Source organism: Nerophis ophidion, linkage group LG10 (genome assembly GCF_033978795.1).
Source record: "Nerophis ophidion isolate RoL-2023_Sa linkage group LG10, RoL_Noph_v1.0, whole genome shotgun sequence".
Lineage (NCBI taxonomy): Eukaryota > Metazoa > Chordata > Actinopteri > Syngnathiformes > Syngnathidae > Nerophis > Nerophis ophidion.
This window is the reverse complement of record NC_084620.1, coordinates 25,947,804-25,974,580: the sequence shown is the minus strand read 5'-3', so window position 1 is coordinate 25,974,580 and position 26,777 is coordinate 25,947,804. Positions and strand designations below refer to the sequence as shown.

At 39.3% G+C, this 26,777-nt stretch overlaps 1 protein-coding gene across 2 annotated transcripts in view; it reads left to right on the top strand.

Moving 5' to 3' along the window:
• Nucleotides 1-26,419, top strand: part of kcnc2 (potassium voltage-gated channel, Shaw-related subfamily, member 2) — a 116,488-nt gene extending 90,069 nt beyond the window's left edge. The window contains exons 2-4 of one of the 2 annotated variants that reach the window (XM_061913200.1): nucleotides 4,365-5,298; nucleotides 8,002-8,172; nucleotides 25,351-26,419. In XM_061913200.1, coding sequence (XP_061769184.1) covers nucleotides 4,365-5,298; nucleotides 8,002-8,172; nucleotides 25,351-25,427 — 1,182 coding nt within the window. In that variant the 3' untranslated portion in view covers nucleotides 25,428-26,419. Of the gene's footprint in view, nucleotides 1-4,364; nucleotides 5,299-8,001; nucleotides 8,173-13,276; nucleotides 20,955-25,350 lie in introns of those variants that run through there. The other variant, XM_061913199.1, reaches the window with a different exon arrangement.
• The last annotated feature ends 358 nt before the right edge of the window (nucleotides 26,420-26,777 follow it).

Below are 26,777 nucleotides of genomic sequence, written 5' to 3'. Positions count from 1 at the left end.
ACCAGCCCCCCCTGCGACCCCAAAGGGAATAAGCGGTAGAAAATGGATGGATGGCATTTAGCCTATTATTTGCGCACAAGTGATGCACCGAAAATGTTGTCGTCTTAAATAGACTTTGCTCATCGAAATTGGATGTTGCGATGAAATATCCCCTCCCGCTGGCGACTGCGTCAATCCGGCGCACACGTTTGACGTAGCTCGCCCAAAGCTGACGAAAAAGTCACATACTGGTTGCATTCAGATTGGATTGCGGAGACTGAAGTCACATTTGAAAAGATCAGATTTCAATCGCATTCGGACTACCTCCTGATGTGGCCTGAATGTGATGCAAAAAGATCAGATTAGAAGCACTTTGGAGTGTTTAAACTGGCAAAAAAAATCAGATCTGTGTCGCTTGAGGGCAAAAAAAAATCTGATTTGGTGTGCAGTGTCAATGAGGCCATCGTGAACGTAAGGTGGTGAAGTAGAAATGATACAAATCACACCCAAAATCTGATCACTTGTTCCCTATTCCATTTCTGACATTTCCTGCAAGTTTCATCAAAATTCACAAATAACCTTTTGAGTTAGATAGCTAACTAGCAAACTAACTAACTACCTAACTATAACAGACAAGCCATCACTGGCAATTACATATTCTCCTTTTGGAGGTAATAATGATGAGATAAAATAAATATATATTTCCATGGATCTGTGTTATAACCGTAACTTTCCAATCATTTTTAATATTCTCTTAAAGGGGCCCTATTATGCAAAGTCAACTTTTTTGACCTGCCCCTACCTGTATCCCAATTAGTGTCCGTCTATGTCCACCCAGGTGCTTCCCATCTAGTGTCTGTCTATGTCCACCCAGGTGCTTCCCATCACTGCTTCCCATCACCTGCCTCATATATACGCCCCTATCTTTCAGTTTCGTTGCGAGTTTGTTGTCATTCATGCCAAAACATAGTGGTCCATGTATGTACTCTTCCCTTTTTGTTGCTGAACCCTACCTGAGCTTTGACCTAACCTTTGACCTAGCCGTTTGCCTCACCCCTCTGTTACCTCTGGTTTCGTTTGGACTGCCTTCATGTGTATGGAACCTTGTTTGGAAAAAACCCACCTGTGTCTATTCTGCCAGTGCTCCGTGGCCTTGTGGTTAGACTGTCCGCCCTGAGACTGCAAGGTTGTGAGTTCAAACCCTAGCCAAGTCATACCAATGACTTTAAAAATGGGACCCATTGCCTCCCTGCTTCGAACTCAGCATCAAGGGTTTGAATTGGGGGTTTGATTCCCGAGCGCGGCGCACGCTGCTGCTCACTGCTCCCCGCACCTCAACATGGTGAAAATGGGGATGGGTCTAATGCAGAGGAAAAATTTCACCACACCCAGTGTGTGTGTGACGGTCTCTGGGGCTTTAAATTTAACAACTGGGTGTTGAGTCCTCATTCCACCTGCAAACCTTGACAGCCAGCAATTTGCGGTCACTGTCATCATTGTCCTCCAAAAATATGGACAGATATTTCTTCACACACAGACAAACTATAATACAGACATGTAAGTTAAAACACACGTGCTGATCTGATTACACACACCGATTGATATACAGACACATCAGTACATAGACATATAAATTGGATTAGCACACTCAGATTGCGATACGCCTTAGCAAATAATTTTATTACAATATTACTTCTATACGTTTGCTTGTTTAGCGTGCGTGAGGAGGCAAGAGTTGTGGCAGAACAACTCCAGGCCGCTTCACAATGACAATGCACCTGCTCACAATACCCTGAGCATCCGACATTCCTTCTCACCCAACATGGCTCTGTCACTTCATTCCTTTTTACCAAAATTAAGTAAATGTGTACATAGTAGTTATGTTCTGTTATGTGGACAACCGCTTATGTCGACATGGATCAGCCAATCCAAGAGATGTCGACTTAAACAAGTTCCACCGTACACAAAACACTTGAACAATGTTTTAACTGGGGGAAAGCAAAGTTATTTTTCTGCCATCTCTAAATTAGTCATGAGCTCTGTGTGTTTGGGCATAGAATATTATCATTCCTTCTAAAAAAAAAAAGCAAAAAAAACAACAACACATTTTTTCACAATTGTCAGGCTGCAGGAAAACCTGTTTTTTTTTTCCTGCACTTTCTTTGGTAAAATATTTCCGAGGCTAAAAGATAAATTGTGTAAACTGAGAGAGTTTTGTTGTTACACTCAAGTGAATACCAAATTTGCAGTTTAATTGCTTTTGGAATATCTCATGATAGGCGTTGTGGAAATAACGTACCTTGATGGAAGCCATTTATCTAGTCTTGCAGCTGTTTGGATGAGGTTACGAACACAGACATACAGTTTGATATTTACTGATACTGACATTTTTTTGTGTAGTCCTCCCTTAGTTTTCTTTTACATAAATGCAGCAAGTTGTTTCACTGGTGTTTAATAAATAATGTGCACAAAAATACTGGATATATTTTGTTGAGAAGTTAGGTCCTCAATTTTGACTTTTCATACCCAGGACTACAATTACAGTTCGACCCAGAATCATTTGAACAGGAACAGAGTTCTATGGTCTGTCACACACATGTTGTCTTTTCAAAACATTGTCCTCCAAGGGTCCATATTGGATCCCATTTTATTTACTATCCGTATCAAAGTCTTGTGTCATAATGTAACTGTCAACCAAATTTCCTTTTTTATGTGGATGATAGTGTTTGGTATTGTTATGCTTCATCAAAAGCAAGTGCCACAGAACGTTTGCAATCTGCTTTCAGTATTATTCAGAAACAAAAATTATCAGTTAAGACTCGTTCAATTATGTGCTTTTCAAAGTCAAGGAAGACAGAGGATGACTGTCAGATTGTTACACTAAATAAGAAAATGATTGAACAATTTCTATCTACAACTAGCTGGGATTTTATCAGGAAGAAAACTTGTTCTTTGAACACCATGTTGAGTGTCTTACGAAGGAACTCTTGGTGAAACTGTTTTTCTTTGACAGAAACAGGCGTATACAGGCAACATTTTTATCCGTACTGGACTATGGAATTTTTGCACAGGAACTATCAAAATCTCTTCTCTCTGAAAACGCTGGATTCAGTGTATCATACTCCATTAAGATTTGAAACTAACTCAGGGTTTTTTTCCCACCACTTTAGCCTATAGGAGATTGTTAGTTGGCCTTCTCTGCACAATCGTTGGTTAGAACATTGGCGTGTTTTTTTTTAAGGTTTTTCTGGGCGACTTGCCTTCTTACCAATTGTTCCCTCTTAGTTCCAAAAGTAAGCACAAGGCAGAGGACCGATTATGTACGTCATTCCTCGGACAAGGACTGTTTTTGGTGAAACTGATTTTAAAGTAATTGCACCCTCATCTTGGTGTAAATTACAGAGTCATTTCAAATTGGATTAGCTGCCAAATTTGGTGCCATTTATAACTAGACTTAAGGAATATTTAAGTATGCACTTGTCCTCTGTCTAAATATTGAGAGAAGCGCATAAAGATGCTAATTTGAGTAAAATTATAGTTCCGATATTTAACGCTCAACTTCACCTTTGCTTTATCTTTTATTTTAATCACAACATTTAAAAATACTCTATCTATATTTTAACAAGGTAAATAAACAAAGACAATAACATGGTGTTGTGTCTGAAAAGGAGCAGGGTGGAAGGCTTCTAATGTCTGAGTCCTGCCCCATTACTTAGACATAACAATCTGATTCTTTATCAACAACAAAATACCTAATTACCTTTATATAAAAAAAACATCTATTAAACATTCTAGTATACATTCAATTATAGCACATAGTATATTGAATGTATATAATTAAAGAATACATATGATTTTACATCTATAACCCCAACTCTAGCTCCTAGTCCTAACCGTAAACCTAACCTTACCTTAACTCCTAATGCTTAAAGTAACAACAATTCACTAAAACTCAACATTAGTCAAGCAATAAATCATATTTTGGTCTCCTATTCATCGAATTTCCTAACAGACTCAATTCTTGACCATTCTGAATCCGCATGTTTACTTGGCTTGTGTGTTCTTTTTGTATTTAGTTTTAATCCATGCAATTGTTTAAAGTACATCTAAGTACATCCGACTGCATCGGTATTACCATGTCAACAAGGAGCAAAGAAAGAAGTGTTTGTCTCACTTGTTAATAGCTTACCTCTCTGGAGACAATTTAAATTGAAGCAAGTTAATTAAACGTGTCTGTGTTTACATTCTCTCTCAAGAGTTAATGATTTATCTTGATTTCGTCACGCAGCTAAGCCAGTCAATATCTTTTCATTGGTCTAAATAAACCGAAATGTCAAGTAATACATAATTGGTGAATTGTTTTTCCCTTTTCCCTTTTGTTGCAGTTTATCGCCTTTGCCTCCTTGTTCTTCATCTTGGTGTCCATCACCACCTTTTGTTTGGAGACCCATGAGGCTTTCAACACCATCATCAACAAGACAGACATTATGCGGAACAGCAGCCTGCCGGACGTCGGACCGCAGTATGAGATTGAAACTGACCCCGCCCTTACATATGTGGAAGGTGTTTGTGTTTTATGGTTCACCATTGAGTTCCTGGTTCGTGTGACCTTCTGTCCGGTCAAGTTGGAATTTATCAAGAGCGTGCTCAACATCATTGACTTTGTGGCTATTCTTCCTTTCTACTTGGAAGTAGGCCTGAGTGGCCTTTCTTCAAAAGCTGCCAAGGATGTGTTGGGATTTCTCAGGGTGGTGCGTTTTGTTCGTATTTTGCGCATTTTCAAACTTACCCGTCACTTTGTGGGCCTTCGGGTTTTGGGGCACACATTAAGGGCCAGTACCAATGAATTTCTGCTGCTAATCATCTTCCTGGCGTTGGGAGTGTTAATTTTTGCCACCATGATCTATTATGCTGAACGCATTGGCGCCAAGCCCAATGATCCCACGGCCAGCCTCCACACCAAATTCAAGAACATCCCCATCGGCTTCTGGTGGGCTGTGGTAACCATGACCACCCTGGGCTATGGTGACATGTATCCAGAGACATGGTCTGGTATGGTCGTGGGTGCGTTGTGTGCTTTGGCTGGAGTGCTTACAATAGCCATGCCTGTGCCTGTCATCGTCAATAACTTTGGGATGTACTACTCCCTGGCAATGGCCAAGCAAAAGCTGCCCAAGAAGAGGAAGAAACATATTCCCCAGATAGTACAGGGAGGGTCCCCTGCCTACTGCAAAGCTGATCTCACCACCACCTGCAACAGCACTCAAGGTGACCTGTGCCACATCAAAGGGAGCAGGGTATTTGAACGCAACCGCTCAGGTAAAACTAAGAGAAACACTTATTGTTGTAAAATTTTTTTTTATTGTACAGCAAAAATAAACCCAAAGGCACTTCTTACCAAGTGACGGATTTTCCTTTTGACTATACTACTTTTTTGCTCCAGGATTCACTCCGTTTCTAGGCTAAGGTATTCTTACACTTCCCTTTACCGTGGAACCTGTCTAAATTGACATTCACTGGATTACTGGATTAATGAATTTATGGTACTTAAAATAAGGATAATCTATGATAAATGATTTTTTATTCCAATGGCAGTTTGTTGACATTGTTTTCCTCCATTTGTGCACATTTTTTAGTTAGATTTTTCTTTTTTCATACGATATTTTATACTATTTGCTAAAATAGCTGCTCCAGTTATTTTGTCGTATATCTTTACCCCAATGGCAGTAAAGCTTATGATAAAGTGCAAATCCTTCTTAAAATTTAAAGAAGTCAAAAATAAATGGGTGCATTTTCTTAGCTGTTGTAAACTTGTGGAAGAATCCAACTTTTGTTTTAAAGTTTACTTTGCATTGAGACCATAAATAATAGCGATGCTAAATGCCAAGTGGCAACAACTGTTGCTCATACCTCTGCCCTGCACCAGAATCTTGGAAGTCTAAACACATGGAGACTCAAACAGGGAGTCAACAAAATCAAAACAAGATGACAGAACAATACTATGAAGCAGGGTATCCTCTTTCCCAGTTAAACTACAGTTTGAGGATTTATTCCGGATTTGCCGTACTACAAAGTTGGTTAACTTTTTAACAGAATACGATGCCACGATAACATATGCGCTTGGAGTTTACTTGCTCGAGATTAAGGATATGTCAGAGCCAATAATAGTACAACCCAGTGACCATTAACAAATTTGACCCTGTAAAAAATCTGCCTACTAACCAATCCGTTGTCTCTTAAGAATGACGTTACCCTTCATTGACTCTGAATCTCAATGCACCGAGATTGCCACACACACAGTTGGAATTTTCTGGGTTCTGGCAAAAACGTTTTGAATTTCATTAGGAATGCTTTAGATTGTTGTCGGAGGGACGGACTGACTGACTGACTGTCGTATGTTTACAAAGGCGGTACAAACAGTGCTCATAAAAAAGACAGCTACTTGCCTACATTTTCAAGAATTGGATTTTATGACGCATACCCAACATCTGTTCTGTTTTTCCAGTAAATAAAAGTCAAATTAATTTCAGACACCAATAAGCTGTTGCCTCATTTCTGTCAGGGTGCCCTCCTCTCTGATTGATTCCATCTTTAGCTCTGTAAGATACATCAATGTCCATGTTAATCCAATGTTGTAAATGTAATGACGATAACTACCACAGAGGTAATAAAAGCATCATAAGATGAATCAAAAGAAAATTAAAGCTGCAAGCAGCGTTTAGAGGGCTCTTGCCCCACCTTGTTCCGCAAGTTTCACACGAGTCAGCGGGCATGCTGGATGCCCGACCCGGACACTGATATCCTTAGAAGGAAAACAGGCAAGTTTGCATGAGTCTCTGATCATCTGAGGTGAAGTAATGACAGTTGGATGGTTTATAGCAATGCCCAGCCCACCTACGTTATCAATCATCATGTTTAATATCAGTCTGTCTCATACACAACAAATATAATCAATGTCTGACTTTGTCAAGTTATTCAGGTTTCGTGTCGCTTCAAGAGTCTCAAAGGCTGCGCTCACATCCTAAGGTGTAGGCTAGATTGGTTCGCAATTCAGCATTACCCATCCGTCTATAATCTGTCATTTTTATGTGGGCTCATTTTGTCAAAGTCCCAAACACTAGTTTGTCATGGTTTTCCGCTAAAATGGTCTCCCTTGAATTAAAATGGCCGACTTCCTGTTAGTTTTAAAAAATGGGTTCTTGATACTTTTTTGTACACCCTACCATGATAGATGTGACCACCTGATTTTGTGACGGGCTGTGGAACAGGTACTGGGGCTTTATAGGGGGTGATAGTCAGTCAAATCTCAGCTCTTGCTGCTCCTGCCCTAATTATGCACAAATGGAGGAAAGCTATGTCAATGAACTACCGTAGGTTCAAAAATCCTTAATTATTGCCCATTCTCCATATGCATTTTGTCAAACTCATGGGTAAATGTCCAAGCAATGACTCGTTTCGATTTTGATTTTGATGATGTCGATAACTGATATAAACAGGTTCTACTGGTTCCTTTGACTGTCAGGCTTCTTACTTTTAACTTTGTGGTAAAGAAGCTTTGCTATTGATAGCTAATGACATAATTAACCACTTGGAATATAAAAATACATTTGAAAATGTGAAGTATACATCAGTGGTTCTCAAACTTTTTTCACCAAGTACCACTTCAGAAAAAACTTGGCTCTCCAAGTACCACCTTAATGACCAACATTGAAATACGGCAACATAGTATGGCTAAGTATTCATTAAAAACAATGCAGATGTTTTATTTAACCAGTAAATTTTTGGCCAATGTTACATACACACAGTTTGAACAGTAACACTGTGTTTGAATATAGAGAAAATAAATGGAGCCCGCGTGCCACTAGTGGTATACGTACCACAGTTTGAGAATCACTAGTATACACGATTATATCTTTCAAGTTTGTTTTGAATTGAGCTTTTGCACAGAGCTAAGACTGGGTGTATTTAAAATATATATGTATTTAAATGTTCGAGGTGTGCATCACATGATCGTTGTTACAGTTGTGTCGGCGGACTGCAGCAGCAGCAGTGACCTGACCACGACTCCAGAGGAGACGGTCCCCATGCGTAGGTCCAGCACACGGGAGCAGGACCGCCGGAGTGGTGGAACGTGTTTTCTACTTGCTGCTAGTGACTATAACTGCCCTGCAGATGGAGGCATAGGAAAAACAGGTACTGTATATAGAGATTAATAATATATTACTCCTATTACTTACTCAAACTATTTTTTCTTTAAGCTCTTAATCTCAATGCACGTTGGTCCTATTTAAGTGGGGTATATATGTAAATAACGTTGCGTGCACAGAATAAAAAAACATAGTTTTGGTTTGCTTGGTCAGGAGAATTCACAAGTATTTAAGGAACTTTAGTGTCTTACTACAGTGGCTCACATGAGACACATTAGATGGCACAACATTTATATATGAGTATGAGTAGATATGACGCAAGTCAGAATACAAACCTTTGCTTCTATGTGGATTTTGTGCAACATTTAGTGCAAAAGACAGTCGGAAGTTTATCATAGGAATAAATTATATATTTGAAAAATTCTTCTAGTAGAGTGGATTAATGATGCAACATACATCTTCAGTAGTTTTTAAAAACAAGGATTTAGTGCCAAAACTTTATTTGACGCCACATAAAAGACTAAATATTTTCATTTGAAAATACCGCTAGTTAAACATATGTTTAAATACCTGATTATATGTTCTATCAACAAGCTTCTGGAGTTATTCTGGAACTCTGTCAAGATGTTTCACCACTCTTCTTGGTCGGATTTATGAAGTTGATTTAAATTGGTTGGTTTTCTGGGCACAGCATTGCAAGTGCATGTTGTCCACAAATGTTTCATAAAATTTACAGAAGCCATTCTTGAAAATTTGCATCCTGCTATTTCCTTTTTCGATGGCCGGATCAATCGTGTTCACCTTGGGGCTGCATCGTGTAAATTTTGTTGTCTTCTCCAAAACGGCAAAATTCTGTGACGGCTAACTGAATGATTGTGTGAGTGTGTTTGATTTAATCTGAAAAATTTCATTGGTTTGATGATATGAGGCTGAATTTATTGGCGGATTGTGAAGCTTGTGAACCTGAGAAAATCCATAAATTACCCACAGTAACAGTAAAAGTAATGGTTTATAGTTCGGAAATTGTGGTAATCCTTTTATGCTGCCAAAGAGACAAAACCAGATGCGGTCAATAATGATCGTTAACAAAAACTTATTGGGCTTGATTCTCTTTAAATATAGACAAAGAATACATTTAGAATTGTGCAACTAATTCTTTATCATAAAAATCAATGAAGATGTAAGTTGCATTATCATCTCACCCAGAAAAAAAAAATGACAATGAAGCCCTATATGCGTGAACTTCTGACTGTATCACAGCACAACTTACAAAAAAGTTGTGTTAGCCTAAACCTGCTCAATATCATACAGACAGTCATAGAAAGTATTTTTAATTCATGCTCTGAAATATTTTGATGCTTTATTTCTAAGAAAGTTTTGCTGAAATTCCAGTTTTTAGAAGTTTTTTTTTTTTACCTTTCGTCCGTCTGAACTCACAATGGGCCTCACTGGTCGTTAGGGAAATAAGATGTGCATGCACTCAAAATACACTGCAGTATATGGCTGTGTCTCAAACTGTATACTTCCATCAGCACACTTCTATTGGTATAGGTTGTATTCACCTGATGTCATATCCAGCTCATTAACTATGCGAGACTCGAAGTGGTGGTCAAGCAAACCCTGTTTTCAAAGCGTTCTGAGCGAAATTTTGCCTTTCTCAAAGAAAAATGCCCGATGATTGTGTTGTTTGAGGCTGTGGAAACTGTTCAAATCACAAAAAGGTTAAGTTTCTTCAGATGTTCTCGTAAGGTAATCAAGGGGCGAAAGAGTTTAAGATTTTACAAAACGACGACATGAAAAGTGGCTCTCCAATATAGCACTCCAGTCCAAGGGAGCAGCGTTGAAGAATGGACGAGTTTGCACTGATCACTTTATCAAAGGTTTGTTTGGTGTACTTTTAACATTTAGTATTATCTTGATAATATTTGTATTTTATCTTGTTTCGGAGTAAGTGTTTTGTAAATCAAAAGAAAGCAAACGTGAGCAAAACCTATAAGAGTTAACCAAAGGCAGCTATCATAAATGATGCTTTCACACTGCAAAAAAATCAGTGTTCAAAAACAAGAAAAAAAAAAAAAAAATTCGGGGTATTTTATTAGAACTAAGAAAGATTATCTGCCAATAGAACAAGAAAATTTGGCTTGTCAAGACTTTCCAAAACAAGTCAAATTAGCTAACCTCAATGAACCCAAAAATACTTTAAAATAAGTATATTCTCAGTAATAAAAAGTGCACTATTATTGGTAGAAAAAAAAAGACCTTTTTGCTCAATATGTTGAAAAATATTCCTAAATTAAGTAAATGCTAGTGCCATTATTTGACATAATGATATGTGCATCATGATTTTTTTTTCATGTTTGAAGTAAGAAACTATTACTTTAAAACAGTAGTTTTATACTTGAGTGTTGATGACACAGCTTTGCAACAGTTGATATTCTACTTACAAGCATGTTTTACTCAATATCGGTCATAAAATCTCAGCAACAAGCTGTAATAACTTACTGAGATAATTTAGGACCAAAACCCTTAAAACAAGTATAACACTGTAACATAAAATCTGTTTAGTAAGAAGAATTATCAGACAGAAAATAAACAAATGTTACCCTTTTTTGAGATATTTAATCTTTCTTAGATTTCAGTTTTTGCAGTGCACCACATATATAACATTGAGATCTGGAGTCATATTTGGATAAAGACGGGGGAAATCAGGCGCACCAATAACACATGCAACAACAACATGGCAACTTGGCCAAAACGTATCCAGCCATGCAGTTACAGTGAGCTGTGATCACTTCTCAATCATCTTTCACAACCAGCCAGGTAATCAGTGGTGTCTCTGATTATCTTTGAGTAGTTAATATAATGGAAAAATGAAAAACCGTGAATCAAGGCTAACAAGTGCTACTCGCTGTTTGTTTACAAGGAAGCGTCCCCACAAGACACCAAATTAAATCATGAAATGCAACCTTAACTGAGCAAAATGTATGTATATTTATCCGGGAGAGTCTTGATACAAATTTCCTCTACCCAGCCACACACACAGAAGTTTTCCAAACTCTCGTATGTTTTGTTATGTACAATTAATGTCTGGCGCACCAGATAGTTCGACCGACGGATAATTCTTGGGATCACTTGAAAAATCTTTTTTTTTAAAAACGTGTAGGGATCTATTCCATTGCATAGTTAATTTTTTTTCTCGTATATGCTTCTACTGGTGAGATCTAGGCCCCTTGCGTACTCAGTTCACATACTGTTTCCTCCTCGGTAGCCATGTTAGTTTAGTGGATCACCACTTTGTTCACTGGAAGTAACTAGTAAAAAGTCATGTGACTGAATACAACCTATACTGTGTATATGGTGTACTCTCTTAACTGTGCCTGTTTTTACAGTGTAGCACTGTCCCAAATCCATACTTTTATTGTGCCCTTATCGAAAATGACAATTTTTCTTCTTATCACTACTTTTCTCTGCTACTGATTACTCCTAAGCTCCTCAGGTGCCATGATTTCAATTTAGCTCTTCCCCTGCTGCTATGTTACCAAGATGACGATTTTTGAGGAAAATAAGTATACAGTACATCACTGTGCAGTCACCATTGTGATCAGGGTACTGACAGTGCACTGCATTTTGCCTCACTTTTAAAGGGGAACATTATCACCGGACCTATGTAAGCGTCAATATATACCTTGATGTTGCAGAAAAAAGACCATATGTTTTTTTAACCGATTTCCGAACTCTAAAAGGGTGAATTTGGCGATTTAAACGCCTTTCAATTGTTTGCTGTCGGAGTGATGACCTTTCACTCGTGACGTTACATTGGAAAGCAAGCCGCCATTTTCTCAAACACATTACACACACAAGTCAAATCAGCTCTGTTATATTTCGTTTTTTCGACTGTTTTCCGTACCTTGGAGACATCATGCCTCGTCGGTGTGTTGTCGGAGGGTGTAACAACATGATCTGGGATGGATTCAAGTTGACTTACGTGGAGTGTGCATCGATTAGCACGGCATGCTAATCGAGCCTAACATGCTATTTAGGCTAGCTGTATGTACATATTGCATCGTTATGCCTCATTTGTAGCTATATTTGTATCCAGCCTTTCCCTCCACCCACATTTAATGCCAAACAAACACATACCAATCGACGGATTCAAGTTGCACCAGTGTCAAAAGATGCGAAAGTCCCTTGCTTGTTCTGCACATTTTACGGACGATAGCGATGCTACGACAGAGATGTGTGGATATCCTTTTACACTCAAAGCAGATGCATTTCCAAGGATAAAGTCAACGAAATCACAAAGGTGAGTTTTGTTGATGTTATTGACTTAAGTGCTAACCAGACATATTTGGTCACGGCATGACTGCCAGCAAATCGATGCTAACATGCTATTTAGGCTAGCTGTATGTACATTTGTAGCTATATTTGCATCCAGCCTTTCCCTCCACCAACATTTAATGCCAAACAAACACTTACCAATCGACTGATTTAAGTTGCTCCAGGGGTCAAAAGATGCAATCGTTGGTTAGAAGGCGATCGCCGAATAGCTTCAATAGCTCCAGTTTCTTCTTCAATTTCGTTTTCACTATCTGCCTCCACACTCCAACCATCCGTTTCAATACATGCGTAATCTGTTGAATCGCTTAAGCCGCTGAAATTCGAGTCTGAATCCGAGCTAATGTCGCTCTATCTTGCCGTTCTGTCCGCCATGGTTGTTTGTATTGGCATCACTATATGACGTCACAGGAAAATGGACGGGTGGATTTACAGATAGCGAAAATCAGGCACTTTAAAGCCTTTTCTGGATATTCCATGATGCGTAAAATTTTGAAAAAAACTTCTAAAATTAGATAAGCCACTGGGAACTGATTTTTATTGGTTTTAACCCTTTTGAAATTGTAATAATGTTCCCCTTTAAGTGAGATTGCACTTTAAAAGGCTAAGTGCAAGTATGGAAGTGCGCCAATCGAGACACAGCCAATGACAATTGCTCTGTTTCACTCTTATCTCCTGTCTTGCCATGGTTTACTCGCCTCAACTTGGACTTGGATGGTTGCCTGCCTGCCTGCCTGCCTGTGTGTGTTCATGTCCTGTTCCTGCACAACCACCACCACCACCTTCATCACCTCTCTGTCGCGTCCCATCCGAAGGCTACGAGAAATCTCGGAGCTTAAACAACATAGCTGGCATGACTGGCATGGCTGGTAACGCCCTGAGGTTCTCTCCCGTGACCTCACCCTATGGATCACCCTGCCCGCTGCGGCGCTCCCGTTCCCCTATTCCCTCCATCCTGTAAGATGTACAGCACTTTTTTTGCATAACCCGATCCAAATCCTACCAGCCTTTGCTACCTTACCTGAACTTTGTTCTTAATATTGTGGCTCGTGGTTTAGTGTTGAATCTTGTAGCAAAGACTAATCTACTGACTTACTGACTACAGAGTGTTTGACTATCATCCTTGTCAGTTCTCCTGCGTCCTGTGTTTTCTTTAATAATGTCACATTTCGAGACTGTGCAATAAAAAGAACTCTGACTGGTGGCTCTCGAAGTAGCAGCCATGATATTTGATTATAATAAAGGACATATGAATAATCAGGGATATTAGAAGTTGCTTAGGTTCCTTGAGGGAAAACGTGTGCTTCCATTTGAACTTCATTTAAGTGTGTAGTACAGTGGAACCCGTTTAAGTAGATGACCTTCAGACTGGTGGACTCACAGTTAACGAAATCGTCACATTTGCATATTTGGCCATGAAGCATGTGTATGTCATTTAAAAAAAAAAAAAGACAAATGTTACACTGTACATGTTAAATATCCATCCATCTATCCATCTTCTTCCGCTTATCCGAGATCCGGTCGCGGGGGCAGCAGCTTAAGCAGGAAGCCCAGACTTCCCTCTCTCCAGTTACTTCGTCCAGCTCCTCCCGGGGGAACCCGAGGCGTTCCCAGGCCAGCCAGGGAGACATAGTCTTCCTAACGTGTCCTGGGTCATCCTCGTGGCCTCCTACCGGTCAGACGTGCCCGAAACACCTCCCTAAGGAGGCGTTCGGGTGGCATCCTGACCGATGTCCGAACCACCTCATCTGACTCCTCTCGATGTGGAGGAGCATCGGCTTTAGTTTGAGCTTGTCCCGGACGACAGAGCTTCTCACCCTATCTCTAAGGGAGAGCCCCGCCACCCGGCGGAGGAAGTTCATTTTGTCCGCTTGTACCCGTGATCTTGTCCTTTCAGTCATAACCCAAAGCTCATGACCATAGGTGAAGATGGGAACGTAGATCGACCGGTAAATATAGAGCTTTGCCTTCCGGCTCAGCTCCTTCTTTACCACAACGGATCGATACAGCGTCCGCATTATTGAAGACGCCGCACCAATCCGCCTGTCGATGTCACGATCCACTATTCCCTCACTCATAAACAATACTCCGAGGTACTTGAACTACTCCACTGGGGGCAAGATCTCTTCCCCAACCTGGAGATGGCACTCCACCCTTTTCCGGGCGAGAACCATGGACTCGGACTTGGAGGTGCTGATCCTAATCCCAGTCGCTTCACACTCTGCTACGAACCGATACAGCATGAAAGAGCTGAAGATCCTGGCCAGAGGAAGCCATCAGGACCACATCATCTGCGAAAATCAGAGACCTAATCCTGCAGCCACCAAACCGGATCCCCTCAGTGCCTAGACTGCGCCTAGAAATTCTGTCCATAAAAGCTATGAACAGAATCGGTGACAATGGGCAGCCTTGGCGGAGTCCAACCCTCACTGGAAACGAGTCCGACTTACTGCCGGCAATGCGGACCAAGATCTGACACTGATCATATAGGGAGCGGACCGCCACAATCAGACAGTCCGTTACCCCATAGTCTCTGAGCACCCCCCACAGGACTTCTCGGGCTACATGGTCGAATGCCTTCTCCAAGTCCACAAGGCAAATGTAGACTGGCAAACTCCCGTGCAGCCTCGAGGACCCTGCCGAGATTATAGAGCTGGTTCACAGTTCCACGACCAGGACGAAAACCACACTGTTCCTCCTGAATCCAAAGTTCGACTATCCGGCCTAGCCTCCTCTCCAGTACACCTGAATAGACCTTCCCAGGAAGGCTGAGGAGTGTGATCCCACGATAGTTCGAACACACCCTCCGGTTCCCCTTTTTAAAGAGAGGAACCACCACCCCTTTCTGCCAATCCAGAGGTACCGCCCCCAATGTCCACGCGATGTTGCAGAGTTTTGTCAGCCAAGACAGCCCTCCAGCATCCAGAGCCTTAAGAAACTCCAGGCGGATCTCATCCACCGCCGGGGCCTTTCCGCCGAGGAGCTATTTACCTACCTCAGCAACCTCAGTCCCAGAAATAGGAGAGCCAACCACAGAAACCCCAGGCACTGCTTCCTCATAGAAAGACATGTTGGTAGGATTGATGAGGTCTTCAAAGTATTCTCTCCACCGATCCACAACATCCGCAGTCGAGGTCAGCAGAACACCATCCCCACCATACACAGTGTTGACATTGCACGGCTTCCCCCTACTGAGGTGGCGGATGGTGGTCCAGAATTGCTCCGAAGCCGTCTGGAAGGCGTTTTCCATTGCTTCCCGGAACTCCTCCCATGTCCAAGTTTTTGCCTCCGCTACCGCTGAAGCCGCACACCCCTGGGCCTGTCGGTACCTGTCTGCTGCCTCCAGAGTCCTGTGAGCCAAAAGAACCCGATAGGACTCTTTTTTTTCCAGCTTGACGGCATCCCTCACCGCCGGTATCCACCAGCGGGTTCTAGGATTACCACCACGACAGGCACCAACCACCTTGCGGCCACAGCTCCGAACCGCCACCTCGACAATAGAGGTACAGAACATCGTCCACTTGGACTCAATGTCCAGCACCTCCCTCGTGACATGTTAGAGACAGTGCGTCTTCCATAACAATGTGACCTCGGACTATGTTAAAGTAACATGTGGAGTTCCCCAGGGTTCGGTCCTTGGCCCTGCACTCTTCAGCATCTACATGCTGCCGCTAGGTGACATCATACGCAAGTACGGTGTTAGCTTTCACTGTTATGCTGATGACACCCAACTCTACATGCCCCTAAAGCTGACCAACACGCCGGACCGTAGTCAGCTGGAGGCGTGTCTTAATGAAATTAAACAATGGATGTCCGCTAACTTTTTGCAATTCAATGCCAAAAAAACGGAAAGGCTGATTATCGGTCCTGCTAAACACGGACCGCTATTTAATAATACAACTTTAACATTTGACAACTACACAATAAACAAGGCGACTCTATAAAGAATCTGGGTATTATCTTCGACCCAACTCGCATGTTTGAGTCACACATTAAAAGCGTAGCTAAAACGGCCTTCTTTCATCTACGTAATATCGCTAAAATTCGCTCCATTTTGTCCACTAAAGACGCTGAGATCATTATCCATGCGTTCGTTATGTCTCGTCTCGATTACTGTAACGTATTATTTCCGGGTCTTCCCATGTCTAGCATTAAACGATTACAGTTGGTACAAAATGCGGCTGCTAGACTTGACAAGAACAAGAAAGTTTGATCACATTACGCCTGTACTGGCTCACCTGCACTGGCTTCCTGTGCACTTAAGATGTGACTTTAAGGTTTTACTACTTACGTATAAAATACTACACGGTCTAGCTGCAGCCTATTTTGCCAATTGTATTGTACCATATGTCCCAGGAAGAAATCTGCGTTCAAAGGACTCCGGCTTATCAGTGATTCTCAGAGCCCAAAAAAAGTCTGCGGGCTCTAGAGCGTTTTCCGTTCGGGTTCCAGTGCTCTGGAATGCCCTCCCGGTAACAGTTCGAGATGCTACCTCAGTAGAAGCATTTAAGTCTCACCTTAAAACTCATTTGTATACTCTACTCCAGGGGTCACCAACCTTTTTGAAACCAAGAGCTACTTCTTGGGTATTGATTAATGCGAAGGGCTAGCAGTTTGATACACACTTAAATAAATTGCCAGAAATAGCCAATTTGCTCCATTTACTTTTAATAAAAAAAATATTTAAAAAAAAATTTATAAATATATATATGCGTGTGTGTATAAAAAAATGGGTATTTCTGTCTGTCATTCCGCCGTACATTTTTTTTTCCTTTTACAGAAGGTTTTTTATAGAGAATGAATGATGAAAAAAACACTTCATTGAACGGTTTGAAAGAGGAGGAAACAGGAAAAAAAAAGAAAATGTAATTTTGAAACATAGTTTATCTTCAATTTCGACTCTTTAAAATTCAGAATTCAACCAAAAAAAAATGAAGAGAAAAATTAACTAATTCGAATCTTTTTGAAAAAATTAAAAAAATGATTTATGGAACATCATTGGTAATTTTTCCTGATTAAGATTAATTTTAGAATTTTGATGACATGTTTTGAATAGGTTAAAATCCAATCTGCAGTTTGTTAGAATATATAACAAATTGGACCAAGCTATATTTCTAACAAAGACAAATCATTATTTCTTCTAGAATTTCCAGAACAAATTTTTTTAAAGAAATTAAAAAGACTTTAAAATTAGATTTAAATTTGATTTGAAAGATTTTCTGGGATTTGCCCACATATGCGGCCTTCTCCAAGGTTTCTCATAGTCATCATTGTCACTGTCACCGACGTCCCGCTGGGGTGAGTTTTCCTTTCCCTTATGTGGGCTCTACCGAGGATGTCGTTGTGGTTTGTGTTGTGGTTTGTGCAGCCCTTTGAGACACTGGTGATTTAGGGCTATTTAAATAAACATTCATTGATTGATGTTCAAAGTTCTTCCTGAGGTGGGAATTGAAACTCTCTGACATGAGACTGCTAGACGTTCCCAGCAGACCCTCACAATGCGTTTGGGCCTGCCTGGTCTGTCTGGCATCATCCCCTACCATCACAGCCAACTCACCACCAGGTGATCGGTAGAAGGCTAAGCCCCTCTCTTCACTGGAGTTTCCAAAACATGAGACCGCAAATCCGATGACACAACTACAAAGTCGATCATGGAACTGCGGCCTAGGGTGTCCTGGGACAGGCCCGGCCACCAGGGGCTCGCCATCGTGCCCAACCTCCGGGCCTGGCTCCAGAGTGGACCCTGGTGGCCCTTGTCCGGGCGAGGGAAATCTGGGTCCTTTTTTTTTTTTTTTTTTTTCATGGAGGTCTTCGAGCTGCTTTTGGTCTGATCGCTCACCGAAGATCAGTTTGTCTTGGGAGACCCGACCAGGGGACATAAAGCCCCCGGACAACATAGCTCCGGACAACATAGCTCCTAGGATCATTGGGACACGCAAACTCCTCTACCACGATAAGGTGGCAGCTCAGAGAGGAGATGTTACATATCGTTATTTATTATTATCAGAATTTCAGCTTTTTATCGTTACATGCTCGATTTTTTTTTGTTCATCTTATTTCTTCAACGCGCTACAAGTGGGGGTGGGACAAGATCTTGTGTTAAGAAATCTCACAAGATTAAAACATGACAAACATTTTCATTTAGAAAACATGCTTGTGGGCAAAAAGCAGTCAGAAGTATTGTATTCATTTCTGTAATTGTCAGGAGCATATGAGCACATTGCTAGAATAAAGAGCTGGCCTTGGTACAACTTGACCGTTTAGCAGGGCATTGCGGGTGAGAGATACGGCCGCTGTCCTCCAGTTGAGTTCCATAGCCAAAAGTGTGTATTTTAATAATAATAGATTTTATTTTTATTGCTCTTTACATTTGAACAACAATTTTCCAAGCAGAATCAGACTAAATTGTCAATCAGGTAGACACTAAGAAATACAATCTACAAAAAATTGTCTTTGCACCAATAAAGGGCAGACAGAACACGCAAAAAACGACTTACTTGTGTTTTGATGTTTGTTGTCCGCAAACCGCCAGTTTATGTATTTTACCAGGAAGGCGCTGTCTCATTAGCACCATTGCTAGTCATGGGCTGCACACTTATGGAGTTGTTCTGCACGATTCCACACTTCGGCTTGTGGAGAAGGCCTGCATGTCTGGATCTCAACTCTTCTCACCCTTCATGACCGCTAGTACTTGATTATCAAGTAATTGCATGACGCAGGAAACCTTTCCTATATTTCGCTTTTAATGACTGCACATGACGTTGAAATTGATAGCAGAGTTATGATCCGTATGCGGAAAATCTATTCTGGGTGGTCCAAAAAGACGTTTTCTTCTTCATACGAGTCGTCTTCTTCGACGACTGAGTCATTGTGACGTGTGCGCCTCGACATTGCCCGCTTCTCCAGTCAAACTGAATGACTTCAATTATCCATCCATCCATCCATTTTCTACTGCTTGTCCCTTACAGGGTGTACCCCGCCTTCCGCTTGAATGCAGCTGAAATCGGCTCTAGCACCCCTGGGTCTTTGATTATTTGGGTGATATTTGCCGTAACCAAGGAAATGTTTGGCGAGCCACTTTCTATTTGAGTTACCATTTAGAAACTCTTTAGTATTTGAATTATAGAAAAGATTTTAGCAAATATGCGGGCAAGCAAATGCAGAACTGTGAATAGTGAGGGATCCATTGTAATGCCATTCTGAACAGGAAGTCACTATGTGGCAGTTTTAATACAGTGTAAATAGGCGGTGTAGTTTTGTTGCTGTTGTGGTTTCACATTATAAAGTAAATAATGCAACACATTAACATAAACAGACACCGTTTTAATAGAAATGACCCAGTTGGGTTTTTAAAAATGACAACTACATGTCGACATCCATATGTCAATTTAAGCGTGCACTTTTTAGTAATAAGAGGAACACGGCGGTCCAGGACTTGATAAGTCAATCAATATAGATGGGTCGTCAATTTTTGTATTTTTATTTTATTTTGCATAATACTGATTGCTTTTATTCCTCTTTTCACGAACATTAGATTTTTTAAATATTTTTTGTAACCCGTAGCCATGTGATAAAAAGGACACAATAAAAATAAAAAAAATATGAAATTAATAAATATTTAACATAGGCGGGACCGACTTGAACGGGCTCCACTGTAGTTAAGGCAATATGGACACCGGACGCAATGACTTGACGGACTTGAACATGTGTGTGCAAATTTGGCCTTGAAGTAACTTCACACTGCAACATGTGTGACTCATGTGTCATTAAAGTATACAGTAGATCAGTGTGCTTTTCTCTTTATATTTAGGATGTGGATTGGAGGGATGGCTGTTGAGATAGAGCATTTTGTCATTCACACAAGCACACAGTCTGTCACTCTTCACCTGCTGTTGGGCGTGCTCTTGTTTTTGCATGGACTCACTATGTAATCATTAATATCTGCAAGCTATGTTTGCCCAAGGAGAGAACACGAGGCCCACAGTCAAAATGCCATGTACAGCATAGCTGGTCATGTTACCAAGAGAGTAAACCCTTTTTTAATTATAAGGTTTTAGACATCAGGACATTTTATCCCTTAGGAACCCAATATTAAGAATCGTGGACCACCCATAAGACATGTTTAATGTTTTTATAAATTAATCCTAATTCATGGTAAATAAAATAAAATAGAATAGAAAGTACTTTATTGATCCCTGGGGGAAATTCAGCACCACAGTTCGCTCACAATAAACAATAATAATAATAAATAATATATGACATATATTTAATATATAATATATGATACAGGATGTGAGGTGTTACATTAACACCTGTATAAATAAATGTGGTAACACTTTAGTATGGGGAACATATTAACCATTAATTAGTTGCTTATTAACATAGGGTTAGGACTAAGGTTGGGGTTGAGGTTGGAGGTTAGGGTTAGGGAAGACTTTTAGTTAATGGCTTACTGCTTGTATAATAAAGCCATGCAGAATAAGGCATTAATAATGACTATCCATCCATCCATTTTCTACCGCTTATTCCCTTTCGGGGTCGCGGGGGGCGCTGGCGCCTATCTCAGCTACAATCGGGCGGAAGGCAGGGTAAGAACCAATATGTTTCTAATTTGCATGTTAATAAGCAACTAATTAATTGTGAATAGATGTACCTTAAAATAAAATGTTACCATAAATGTTTATCAAAAATCTAATTAGCATGTTGCTATGGTGGAGAGTAAAATAATTTTCTTAGCTTATTTTGTATGAATCAGAATATGAACAGTTCAGTTGTAATGTTAGTATTAGTATGCTTAAATGGGTTAAAAATACATTTCCTAGCTTATCTTATAAGAAATTATTGAAGAAATAGAGTCAAACAAGTTGAATAAAACTTGTTAAACAGCTTTAAAATGACCTTTTAATGGAAAGAAATTACATTTTGGGGAAGCTATAGCGTGGAACAGTCACATGACTGCCATGCAACAACCACTCCAAAATGTTTTATATGAATTCACTCAGTACCTACCTGTATAGAAGGAATGCTTAAATTACCATCTTTAAATGGGTATACAATTCAACGATTTGGTGCATTTGCAAACAGCTAAAATAATATACAAAGCAAACCTTCTACCCAAGAATGTAGAACAATTCTTCACATCAATATAGGAGAAATATAACCTTAGAGGAAAATCTAATTTAAAACATTTGTATGCTTTTACAACACTTAAGACTTTTAGTATATCAGTATGTGGAATGAAATTATAGAATGGATTAAGTAAATAAATAAAAAAAAAAAAGCACCAATATGACTCAGTTTAAAGTACAAGTGTTCACAAAGTACAAAGAACAATTATGATCAACATCTTGAACTTTTTCCTTTTTTTTGAGGTGATTATGTATTTAAAATTTGTTTACGTACTTTGGAATATTATTTGTTTATTATGTTTTTATTCACAGTTCTGTTACAAACAGAGCACAAGAAAATGGGAAAACATTGCTATAATATGAAAAGGGGAAGGATTAAATAAACTCTGCTTCTTCCTACTCTTTTTCTGATGTGCTGTAATGAAACCACTGAAAATATGTGATGCAGTACATTGTATCGTATGCATGTTCGAAATAAACAAACTGAACTGAACTAAATCTTAAATGACCGCTAATTGGAAAAAAAGAGCTTTTGGAAGTGAGCTAGCTGACCTGACACACTGTCATTTTAGGGAAGCTATATCCTGGGGTAGTCACATAATTAAATCGCGCAACAACTACCCCAAAATGTTTCCTAGCAACATCATTAAAAAATATAAAGGAAAAAAGGTTAAATTACCTTTTAATGGCAAAAAAGAGCTTTTGGAAATGAGCTAGCTTACCTGACATGCTACCATTTTGGGGAAGTCCTGGGATAGTCACATGATTGTCACATGACTGTCACATGAACGTCACATTAAAACCACTCAAATATTCCCTGTGCTTCTCAATGGGACTGAACGAGTTCCAGTCAAGCACAAGGTTAATGTAAAGGGTCCATTTTAGGACGTTTAAAGTGGGTTCTTATGGGTTGTATTAGATGTATTTTATTTAAATTACACCATATCATTATAAAGGATTTGTAGGAAAACATGTGGAAAGGTACAACCCAATATTTTTCTTTCTTTATGTCCTGATGCACAAAACCTGGGAAGAGGGAGTATCTCATTGGAACATGGCTGTACATGTGTGTACATAAAGTATATCACATGAGGCTAATAGCCGGGTGCTTCACTTGGACCAGCAAAAGCTGTACGTATGTTTCTCTTAGATAACTGCACAGAAAGGTAACCGTTTTATTAGCGAAGAAATCACTCAGCTTTCTAACTACATTTTGTTGGTTTTGGTTGTGAGCAATAAAAAAAAGATGGAGGTCATTCAATAATCTATGAGAAGAGACACACACATATACAATTTCCACAGTAGTTGCTATTTTGGGATAAGTTTCACAAACAATGAAAAAAAAACTAAGACTAACCTGTCGTAAAACTAAGATTTAAAAAAAAAAAAGTTTTGCGTTACAACTATTCTTTGAATTTTATGTGTTTATTCACACAGTAGTCTGACTTTTCTGTAGCATTATTCCAACTATGACTGTTTTTTATATTAGAAAGCTGATATATTTAACTTTACAACTTTTATCAAAATATGTACTTTCTGATTAATGTCCGGATTATGCATTGTTTTCCAATCATAGTTCGATTTTTAGGGCCCGAGTAGCAGGTGCGATGCAGATATCTGCAAGGACCCTATTAAAATTGTAGTGTTTTTTCTTCTACACGTTTGGACACCTTTTTAAGGCCCTTAAAATGCATGAAAAGTCCCCATATTTTGAGGCGCGTCAGGCATGGTGAAAGATTTTATATTTTGGGGGTCCTGAAAATGAAATTTCTAAATTGGTTCTCTAGTGCCCCCTTTAAAATAATTTTTTTAAAAAAGCCCCTTCTACCAATTTCACTTTGCGACACGGAAATCACAGGAGACGTCTATCATGACGGAACGCACATAAAAGTCTTCGGAATCCATACTTGAAAATGAACAGGAAGTCAACCATCTTGGTTTTTGTCTTACATTTTTCAGCGAAAAAAAAGTGGTCGCACTTTAAGGATCTCTTCCGAGGGAATTTGACCAAAAGAGCTGTAGTTAAAACTACAGATACTACACATATAGGCAAAGATACATTGTGAAAATGTTTTCCCACGCCATAATATGTGGGCGTGGCGTGGCGCCAAACTTTTTCTCTGATGGTTTTGGGCCATTTTTCAGCTAAAAAAAGAAGTCGTACTTTAATTAGCCCCTCATCGGAACTTTGGCCAAATGAGTCGCGGTTAAAATGACAGGTACTACACATAACAATGATGATAAATTGCGAACAAATGCTGATATGGGCGTGGCATGGCGCCAAACCTTTGCTTTGTTTGGTTTGTCACAAAATACGAAACGTTAATAACTCGGCTCTACTAATTCAGATCTTGTTTTTCTGGTATTGTTTATGACATTTTCCCTACACAATTTTGTTTTAAATAATATTTTGGCTGTGCTGGTAATTTTACAATTTCCATTATACTGTTTTTGTAAACACTGTCGTAAGTTTAAAACATGTTCCCATAGTATTATGACATTTGTCCTTTTATAATGACAACTTGTACGTTTATGACTTTTTTTATGTTACAGTTTATATTATACTAGTAAGACTTTTTTACGCAATATTCTGCTCTACTGGTCACTTTATTATTCTCATTACATTGCAACTTTTCTCAAATTGTACTTAATTTTGGCTCCTAATGTTCTTCAAAAAAATCAAAAAAATATTAATTATTTGTGAAAGTTTTCTTGTAATTTTATGACTTTTCTTTTAATTTTACATATACATTTTATTCGCAAGGTTCCCCAATTTTTTGTGAGTACAATATTAACTGCTTTCTCATACTTGCACAACTTTTTACAAACAACACTCTTTCAATTCTTGATCATTTTACAATTTTTATCATAATAGGTTTTTTTAAACCTTGCCCCAAAATAATATAAAATGTTTCCTGTTTTATGACAACTTTTTTAATAAATGTATGACTTTTCTTATATATTTTTTTCTCAAAACTTGATTCATATAGTGTTTTTTTCGTTCTCATAGCTTTAACTGCATTTTCAACCTAGTACACCTTTTTAACGTAATTTTCTGCTCTACTGGTTATTTTACAGCGTTATTCTCATCACATTACGACTTTTCTCAAGTTTTCTTATTTGTTCTTCTAATATTTGTTTGGGAAACAATGTGCAATTTAACGATAGAACACGTATTTGTGATGTTACAAATTCACTCTCATAAATAAAAAAATAAAATTAATTTATTCCTGTTTAAAAAAAATACATATTTTTATTTTTTTTTGTAATTTAATGTATTTATATGTCCGTCGCAGTAAAAAAGCTGTGACAAATCATTTGTGTAATACTGAATTTCAATTTTTGTTTTGTTTTGTTTTTATTTATTGCATTATCAATGCAATGCCATGGCAAGCAACAGGTACATGGCTGCATATAAAACCACCCAGTAATCATTCCTACATTATCTCTAAACCAGAAGTAAAGGGTTGCTAAGCAACTAGCTCACAGATGCACTTTGCACTCACAAAAAAACAAGTGTTTAAAAAAAGCTCTTAAAAACATTTCTCCTTGTCTGTTGACTAAATTATTGAATCACTTCCATCCAAAACACTACAATAAACATGTGTGCATATAAAAAAAAAATCCATTGAGTGAACGGCAAGGCATTCCAAAAATTATGCTTGATGAAGACAGGATGTGACAATTTATTTAGCCATTTCATTTCTTGTTTGAATGACCAGCGGGATAAGACTGTATAACAATATGAGGACATATTGCAGTGGGAAGACCCCATTTGGAGGCCTTCCAGCCACTCCTACAGAACAATAAAGGACGGAATCTACGCAAAAACCACTAACGGACTGCTGCTTGGCACGCAAGAGGACGACTTTCACCACCGAGGGGAGGACTATGATAAGCATTTAATCCTGAGCAAGGCAGGAGAATGAAACAAAGAGGACTTCTGTGTAGCTCTCGCTCCTGTAAATAGGTCACCAAAAACAGCACCTTTGGTCAACAAGGCTGTCTGGTCGCACCGTGACACTCAATCACTTATCTTACTGTGGTGTCCCCCCTTTTTGCAATAAGTGTACTAGTTGAGGCACTTGGAGTGTATTCATATATGAAAACCTGCATCCCGTGTGTACAGTATAGAGAGACAACAGTGCTAAATTGAGTGTGAATTCTCTGCTTCTGTTAAGGTTAAAATGCTCTGCTGTGTGTTAATAATGTGTGTTTGTATCCTAATAGTCCAGGGCAAGGAAAGGTGATATTTTGAAAGGTCAAGTAGGTGGACTCACTGCTAGGGTCCGCCCCTCGCGCCTCCCTCCCTCTCTTCGATGCAACTGCCATTGTAGAAGTCTCCCACTGGGAATTGAACATGCAAATACCCTGCATTACTGCTGCAAATCTTCATATGAACCAAATGACTACCCTTCTTGTTGCAGTGGTGGCAAAAAAAACAAACAGATTCTTCCAAAAATGTCCCCCTTTGTGCAAATGTGTAGCAGAAGTTCATAAAGTGGGATTTCTAGAATGACTGCACAGTAACAATACCACACACCCAAACTATCATGTTTGTACAAGGGAGTGTAAAAATGCATGCAGTGCTTCTGGAGAGTAGTCACAGCGCTTCACCTTTTCCACATTTTATGTTACAGCCTATTCCAAAATGGAATAAATTCATTTGACATGATGACAATGTGACAAGACATCCTGAAACCAACGCTTCTTAACCAACCTGATGGAGCTTGAGGGGTGCTGCAAAAAAGAATGGGCAAATAGGAATGGGTGAAACTGCCCAAAGATAGGTGTGCCAAGCTTATGAGGGGCCGTTAGCGACATTATTCAGAATTACCTCTTACATACCCTACTGAAATGCTCTCACATAAACAACTGAAATGTTATTCTCTCACACACACTACTGAAACACTCTTATACACACTACTCAAATGTCCTCACATAAACAACTGAAATGTTTTTCTCTCACACACACTAGTGAAACACTCTTCTACACACTACTGAAATGCTCTCACATACACTACTGAAATGGTCTTACATACACTACTGAAATGCTTTTACATAAACTACTGAAATGCTCTTACATACACTACTGAAATGCTCTTACATACACTACTGAAATGCTCTCACATACACTACTGAAATGCTCTTACATACACTACTGAAATGCTCTTACATACACTACTGA